This window comes from Sceloporus undulatus, chromosome 1 (assembly GCF_019175285.1).
Source record: "Sceloporus undulatus isolate JIND9_A2432 ecotype Alabama chromosome 1, SceUnd_v1.1, whole genome shotgun sequence".
Classification (NCBI taxonomy): Eukaryota; Metazoa; Chordata; class Lepidosauria; order Squamata; family Phrynosomatidae; genus Sceloporus; species Sceloporus undulatus.
This window is the reverse complement of record NC_056522.1, coordinates 373,770,555-373,779,118: the sequence shown is the minus strand read 5'-3', so window position 1 is coordinate 373,779,118 and position 8,564 is coordinate 373,770,555. Positions and strand designations below refer to the sequence as shown.

Sequence of the window (8,564 nt, the reverse complement as noted above, 5' to 3'; positions counted from 1 at the left end):
AGTGAAGGGAGAAGGAGGAGGAAGGGACTAGAGGCCGAGCCCGGGCTTGTCGGGAAAGGGGCGGGCAGGAGGCGGAGGCGGAGCCAAGCGGAGCGGAACGGCCCCCTCCGACACCTCCGTCGTCGTCGTCGTCGCTGCTTCTCCTTCTCCTCTCCTTCCTCCGCCTTCGTCGTCGTCCTCCTCCTTCGCCTGTTCCTGGTTCCGAGGGGCCGGAGGGTCTCCCTCAGAGAGGCGCCGTTGCCGCTGTGGCGGCTGTGAGTTGGGGGCAGGCTCTGCGGAGGGAGGGAAGTGGCTGAAGAGGGCCCAGAAGGAAGGAAGGGAGGGAGGGAAGCCTTCAGGGACCGTGGAGCCAGGACGGGTCCCTCCTTCTCCGAAACGGGGCGGGAGCGAGGCGGCGGCGGCGGCGCTGGCGTTGCTTCCTGCCTTGATCGGGGAGCCCTGAGCCCCGTCCCCAGGGAAGCGGGAGGAAGGGGGTGTGGGTCCAGGGAGCCCTCGCCTTCCCCTCTCCGCCCTGAAAGGGAGTCCCTGCCCCGAGAACAGCCAGGCAAGGCAGGCAGGCAGCGCCCCGCGTCCGAGTGGGGCCTCTCTTGTTGGGGAGCCTCCAGCCCCGGAGACAGGCAGCCAGTTCAGGACCTATTCTTGCCTTCATCTCTCCCCCGAGAGCATGGGGCCTCCCTTGGCCCCGATTGGGGTCTCTCCAGGCGTTGGCCCCGAGGGCAGCCGGGCAGCAGGGGCGCCGGCGTGGATTCGTCTCCAAGGCCTCCCTTGTTGGGGTTCCTCCAGACCCAGCCTCTTCCTTTTTCCCAGGCGCGTCCCAAGGAATGCTCTTCATCCCTTCATCTCTGGCCTCAGCCGCCGCGCATCCGAAGGGGCCTCCCTCCCTTTGGCAGCCAGGAGCTCTGCTTTGCAGCCAAGCGACAGACAGAGGAGGGCGGCTGTGAGTCTCTTCCCTTGATCTCTTCTTGCCCCACCTCAGAAGGGGGCCTCCCTTTGCCCTGATTGGGGAGCCTCCAGCCCCAAGAGCAGCAGCCGGGCAGAAGAGGGGAGGTGCTCCTCTCCCCCGCCTCTGAAGGGAAAGCTCCCCATGTGCCCCACACTGAACTCACCCCTCATTGACCAGGCCTTGTCTCTGATGGATAATACTCCACTCACACGCAACGCTTTTCTCCTCTCCTGCTGCGATGCTGGGGAAGGGGAGTGTGCTTTGGGCTTGTGAGGGTACAACCATGATGTGGAGAACCTTGAAGAGGCAGGAAACCATTTGTTTACTTAAGGGATCTCCCAAAAACGAGGGTGGAGAAGGCTGTGTTGTGGCCTTGTGTGTGTGTGTGTCTTTGTGGGATGGATTCAGAGGCTGAGGTGAGGAGGGCTTCTGCTTCTCAAAAAGCCTCCCCTGAAGCTCGTTTTTCCTGGTGGGGCTTGTGAGGGAAGTGGATGAGAAGGGAAAGGGGCAGGTCTTGCCAAGAGGAAAAGCATGGGCTGCTGAGTGGTCTCTGGGATGCCTCCTCCTGAGCAAAGAGGGGGACCTTTTCTCAGGAGGAAAACTGCTGTGGACTTCAAGCAAGGGCAGCAGCCCTGGGCACATCTGAGAGTTAAGTCTCACTGTACATGTACAGTTTACCCTCCACTAAATGTGTGTACAGTCCACTGAGAAGTGATAAATGGAGGGTGTGTCTGCCTGCAACCGGCCTGTCAGCCTCCCTCTTACAGGTCGGCTTCTTTTTCTGATCCCACAACTTTTGAGAGGGCAGCTGAAGAGCTGGCTCTAACTTTCTTGCAGTTCCCTGATTCCTTTCCATCCTCTGTTTTTCCTAGAACAACGGTGGGAACCATAGAGTTGGAAGAGGCCCCAAGGGCACCAGTGCAGCCCCATTCTACTGTGCAGGAAGACACAGTCAAAGCACCCCGGCAGATGGCCATCCAGCCTCTGTTTAAGATCTCAAAGGAGGCTCCACCACTCTCTGAGGGAGTGTCTCCCACTGTCAAACAGCTCTTATCATCGTCAGAAGGGTCTTCCTCATGTTCATGTGGAATCGCTTTTCCTGTAGTTTGAACCGATTGCTCTCCCTTGTAGCCTCTGGAGCTGCCAAAAACAAGCTTGATCTCTCTTCAATATGACATCCCTTCAGATACTTAGACATGGCTATCTTGTCACCTGTTAACCTTCTGTTCTCCAGGCTAAACATACCCCATTCCCTAAGCCAGTCCTCATAGGGCATAATTTCCAGACCTTTTGCCATTTTGGTCACCCTTCTCTGGACATGCTTCCTCCAGATATTGGTGGACAGCAACCCTCAGTATTATTACAGATCATATAGAAGTATTCTGGATACTGTAGTCCAGCACCATGCCCTAAAACATATGTCTCCTGCATGCATCACTCTTTTTCTTAACAGGTTGCAAAGAAGGAGGGAGCCAAGGTAGTGATTGACAAATGAGGGATACAAAAATGAATAAGAGACAGACGAGAAGGTGGTGGATTCTCTTCCTTTCTAGCCAGAGCTTCCTTTAGCCTATCTGGTGGTGTTTTCCTTTAACCTTTCTGAAGCATGTTGGGCCTAGAATGGGTGTTTGAGAGATGCAAAGGGTGTGTGTTGTGTACACTTAGAGAGGAGCATGTTTAATTATGCTCACTAGTGCTGTGTCACCTCTCTTGTAAGCATAGGGTTGAATCTCCAGTACTCATATTTTCTTTTTTTCCTTTTAGGGTTTTTTCAGGTCTGGCAAAGAGAAGCTTCCTGAGCTGGAATCCCTCAAATAATTTTCCGAGATGAAGGTAAATGCATGCTGCTTAGGAGTGCATGAAAAATATCTTTTTTAAAAAAATCATTTTCTTTCCTTCCTCCCTTTTCAAATTTTGTGCTTATTTTTCTTAAAATGTTAAAAATGTACTCCTGTTTAATGTCTGTTCAGTTAAATATGTATTATCTGTCACTTTCTCAACATGTTTTGTCACTTGCTGCGCTCCTTCACAAGTCTCCAAACCCAATGAGCAAGTTAATGTTACTATTTCACAGAAATACAATAAAATGCTGATATAACTCTGTTTGCTATGACAGAGTCCCGCCAGGGTCTCAAGCAGAAATCTCTTCCGTTACTTGCTGCCTGGTGTTGGGAACTGAACATGGGACCTTCTCAGGGACAGCTGTAGTTCATCTCTGATACACTTAGATGTGGAAATATGCACATGGAAGAAAACATCCCATTTGTGTTTTGTTTGGGATATATTTGACTGAAGACATCAGAACTTAATGAAATGCCACAGTACACTAAGTTTTTTTCTCTGGATTGTACTTTCAACATGTTTTTTCCCTTGTTTCTGTGTGACCTGAGGATGAACTTATCATGGGGTTTCCTTGGCAAAATTTGTTCATTGCCTTCCCCTGAGGCTGAGAGTATGACTTGACCAAGATCACCCAGTGGGTTTCATGGCTGAGCTGGGAATCAAACTATAGCCCCCAGAATTATAGTTCAACACTCAAACTATTACATGACAATGGCTTTTTTCTATAGTTCTGTTTGCAGATCAGAAAGAAAGTAGTTCAGAATTGCCTGAATAAGGCTCCCACCCAGTGTTCCTGTACTGCACCCTCCATAAGCGTTATCAGTCTGCTATCCTGGCCAATGGAAGTTTCAGTCTAGCAGCATCTGGAGGACAACAGCTCCCTGACTTCTAGCGTAACCAATTTGCTAATAGAGTGGATGGGATATGAAAAGATTTGTAGAGACAAATTGGGCTTTTTTTATACATTGATATTCTTATGTACAGTATAGTTATTTTTATATTAAATTTAATGTACTTTAGCATTTGTTGGAGGAAAAGAAATAATAAATAGCACGGTTAGGTAGATACACATGAAAGTATTATATTTGAACACTTGAAAGTTATTGATCTGGTGGTCTGGAAATTGTCAGAAATTGAGCGCCCCCACTCCTCCTCCTTTTCCTATTCATAGTATTAACACGTAGGAAGCCAGCAACTGTCTTCAGCTATGAGGTTGTTTGTATGTTCTTCTTGGAACTTTCTGTTTTGACAAGCACAATTCAAATTCAGTCCACAGTACAATTCAAAACTGGATTTTTCTTTGATAGGAGTGTAAAAGTTCTTATGATGTCACTTACCCACATTTTGTGATACAGATATGGAATTGCCACCATTTGGTTGAACAAATGTTCACATTTAAAGTGAAAAATAGAAAATGTATTGTAGTCATTTGGGTCTCTATTGAATCCTGACTGCAATCCAGTGTGCGTTATTGAATATAATAAGTCTAAATTAGTAAATATGCTGTTGTGGTTTTTTGGGAGATGGGGAACAGCCAGCTTATTGAAAAGATAAGGAAATTTTAAAAGGAAAAGAAAGTGATACATTCACTTAAACATTAGGTGAAATTCCTCCCCCTCTGCTCCAGATTGCTTATGCAAAGTCAGAAGGATACAGAATGTTCTATATTCTTACAGCAAAAACAAATTACAGGGAAAACTGGGCTGCTACTACCTCTGTCTGAGAATATACTTGTGACCAATAATTTCAGAAGTGCATCAGTGAAAGCATTTTACATAGAACTAGACTTTGCACAAATGCATGTTCTTGCAGGATTTTTCATTGTGTTTCCAGACCGGCTTTTAATTTTTAATAGTGTAGGCTGGTTCCCAAACAGTAGCTGATATACTGCATAATAAAGATGAGAATGATGAGAAAGATGAAAACATATTTGTTGTTGTGATAAAAAAATCTGTTCCCTTGCTTTGGCAGCAGGATTTTGCATGCCCATACTTCTGTATTTGGGTGCTTCTCAGCAACAGGTATAGACCAAAGTCATTTGAGAGATTCTGTAGACTTTAAAGAAGTTGAAGCTTATTTTGTTTTTGACACTGAAGCTAAAGCTGGAATATTGGACTCAAATCTGAGGTGTGTATTTGTCTTTATGGGAACTTCTGTCAATGGAGTGTTGCACTCAATGATGTTTCTGTTCTTCAGGCAGCAGATGAGCCTGCCTACCTGACAGTGGGAACTGATGTCAGTGCCAAGTACCGGGGTGCCTTCTGCGAGGCAAAAATTAAGACTGTAAAAAGGCTGGTGAAAGTTAAGGTAAGATGAAACAAGAAGGGCTTATTATAGACTGTTAGGTCGCCTTGTGCCATGTCAGGCTAGTGCTTCATCTAATCCAGTACTGCATGGTATGGCTGGCTGCAGCTCTCTGTTGTTTCAGGGTTTCTGCATCTTTTGCTCACACAGCTACTTTTAACTCTGCAATGAGCAATTTCAGGGGCTGGTGAAGGAGACAGTTTCGCTGTTCTTACATGTGCCACACTCATCCCCTCTGGTGTCAGAAAAAAGAACGTAGGACAGGGGTTCTCAGCCTTTGATTCTCCAGGTGCTTTGGACTTTAGCTCCCAATATTCCTCACTATAGGCCATGATGGGTAGTGTTCCTGGGAATTGAAGTCCAAAGCAACTGGAGGAGCAAAGGTTAAGAACCATTGCCTTAGAAAAAACAGCTTATGCTTTTCACAGTTTGCTGCTGAATTTCAGCACTGATATATTGAGGGGGCGGGGCTCCAAAAATACACTGAGGTGCCTGCAGCTGATGGGCCACATATTGTCCACCCCTGCTTTAACTGGAGATGCCTGGGACCTTTTGTATGCAAAATATGTGCCAGGCTGTTACCCATCTCAGTGGCGACACTTAGTGAAAATGAAAAGTTTGCCAAAATGCAAGGCAGCTTCTTGACCTTCAGTAGTAGGAAAACATAATGATTGTTTCCTTCCTTGGAGGTCTTTAAACAGAGGCTGGATGGCCATCTGTCAGGGATGCTTTGATTTGGATTTCCTGCATGGCAGGGGGTTGGACTGGATGGCCCTAGTGGTCTCTTCCAACTCTATGATTCTATGATTGTGTAAAGGAGCTCTATAAGTTTTCAGAAGTAGGGAAACAATCATTGTTTTATTTTGGCACTCTTATCTTGTAGGGAGTTAAGAAAGGGTGAAAGAGCTCTATTTAGCAGCTGCTTTTTGCTGCCTTACACTTAGTGTTACTTCTTGCTTATGAGCAGGGTGGCAAATAATATTTCTAGCAAACCATCAGGGTTTTGTTTTTTGGTAAATGAAACCCTTTTGGATCTACTTGTATATCATGAATATGCCTTAAAATAGCTTCATTTCTGAAGGATCTGCAATAAGCATTTTTCTTGTAATATAGTATGGAGCAGTCATAAGTATAGTGTACATGTAGTACACAGTTTCTGGGTTGTTAACAGAACTTATGAACTGGTGTAATCTGCTGTGTTATCAGACAGACATGCCTAATGGCTTTGTTGCTGGTGTAGCAGGAATTGTGATTTGCTCAGTCGTTGGTCATAGGAAAATATATCTTTAATGGATCTAGGTTAATAGCCCAGCTGTAGGTAAAGCCAGAATAATGTCAGTTTCTTCTTTCATAATTTATAGTCCTGTGGCATCTTTAAAGGTAAATAGAGCCAAGCTGCTGTCATATACATCCATGGAGTCAACCATTCATGGCTTGAAAATATTCTAAAAAGACAATAATTCCAAAAAAACAAACCTTGATTTTGCTATTTTGTGAAAGGGACATCATATATAATGGGAACTGAGCATCCATGGATTTTGTTTTCCACAGGGGGTCCTGGAACCAAACCCCAGTAGATACCAAGGGCCCCATTGAACCCAGTGATACTTTTGAGTAGATGGGCATAGAATTGTACTGCTGTTGTGGTATAAACATCTGATGGCTGGAATTTGTCAAATTTGTATCAATAATTTAGATGTGCTACAGAAAAAAATCCCTTAGACAGTACTGTTTTTAATTATGGGTTCATGTGGCTGGTTGATATTATTAAAGAAGATAAATGCCCCACACAGTCAACAGTATGAAGTTGCTTAAACTCAATATAAAATCTTCCAGTGCTTAATTTTTGATTCAAGGAAGGAAGTTCTAATCTCATCAGAATGCTGGGGTACGCTGGTTTGGAACTAGGCCTCTTTCTCCATGAACAGAAAGCCTCCTTCTGTTCCTTGAAAATATGTGTGTCTGGGAGAGCATGGCACTGGAGGAAGAGGCAAGAGATGATATTTTCTGATTCCACTTCTCCTGTCCTAGGCCCTCATGCCACCTCCTGTGTGTTACTCTAGGAAGTCTCCCAGGACTTGGCAGAGCACTTTAGTGGGCTTAAAAAAAATTACCTCCTTCCTGTCTCAATTCGGAACATTTTATGGGTAGCATTTTGTTGATTGGCACTGTAGATCTCACCCACCCTGAATTATGGGTTTTTTAACCTACTTGTACTATTGTTTAAAATCTCTCTTATATCATTTAGGTGATTTTAAAACAAGATAATTCAACACAGTTAGTGCAAGATGACCAAGTGAAAGGACCTTTACGGGTATGTATGCAGCATGTTTTCTTCAGTTATTTTGGTATATTTAAAAACTGACTTTGTTTGGTGGGTTAATTTAAACTGAGCTAAGTGAATTCCCATTTGTTTTTAATTGTCAGTGGATAATTTTTTATCTGAAATATTACATGAAATAGAAAATCCGTAAATAGGTTAGTCCAAAATAGAGAAAGGAGCTATCCACAAGAAAAAAAGTGTTGCAGGCAGCATACTAAGATGAATTGCAGTTCTGTGTATATGCTTCTGTAACTACTTCTTTCAGAAATATCTGACTTGATACAAAGTTTTCAAATTCAAAAGTGCAGACATTGAAGGGATGATCCTCAATTCTGGTTCTGTTGCAGCACATATACAGTGGTACCCTGGGATACGAAAGCACCGCCTTACGAAATTCCCGGGATACGAAAAAAATCCATAGAAAAAAACTGTTCCGGGTTACGAAGGTTATTTCGGGTTACGAAAAAATTTTTGGTGCTTTTCGGCGCTTTTTCGCACAAAATCGCGGCTTTCCTGCGCTAGCGCCTATGGCTTTTTCGGCTTGCAAAGGTTTTCGGGTTACGAATGGCGCAGCGGAACGAATTAAATTCGTAACCCGGGGTACCACTGTATTCTGTTTTTAGCTAGCAATAAAACACAGATACTAAACTAGTGGCAGACTTTTCACTCTTGACAGTAACATTCTGTTAAGTGCTGCAGCCAATATTCCTTGGATTGAGGGCATTTTTTTCAAACAATTCACTATTGTTTTTCACACAATTGCCATTACTACAGAAACACTGTTTTAAGTCTAACTATTGTAGGATGGACTGAATTTTGTACCATGAAGAAGGAAGCTGCTCCATTGGATCCCTTTGCCCCTCTTCATTGGATAGCAGTGCCCATGTAGAATTGATGGATCACTGATGGACTAAGAAGACACAAGCTGTACGATAGCTGATTAATACAGGAGAATACATGACACACCATTATTTTTCCTGAAAGCAAAGATCATTATTTTATAATTGACTGGGTGGTCACTAGAGAGGTTAAGATACCTGGAATGTTATATTCAATCAGTACAGTATACAGTCAGTCATTACATTTATTACAGTCAACAGACTATGAGGCAGAGAACAAGTTAGAAACGTCAATTAAAAAAAAACAGTACAA

At 44.3% G+C, this 8,564-nt stretch overlaps 1 protein-coding gene across 4 annotated transcripts in view; it reads left to right on the top strand.

Moving 5' to 3' along the window:
* ARID4A (AT-rich interaction domain 4A) overlaps nt 1–8,564 on the top strand; it is an 81,444-nt gene continuing 72,880 nt past the window's right edge. For 2 of the 4 annotated variants that reach the window (XM_042453594.1, XM_042453566.1), the window contains exons 1-4: nt 1–254; nt 2,708–2,776; nt 4,982–5,092; nt 7,338–7,403. In XM_042453594.1, the coding sequence (XP_042309528.1) occupies nt 2,771–2,776; nt 4,982–5,092; nt 7,338–7,403 (183 nt within the window). In that variant the 5' untranslated portion in view covers nt 1–254; nt 2,708–2,770. Of the gene's footprint in view, nt 255–919; nt 938–2,707; nt 2,777–4,981; nt 5,093–7,337; nt 7,404–8,564 lie in introns of those variants that run through there. The other 2 variants (XM_042453585.1, XM_042453576.1) reach the window with 2 other exon arrangements.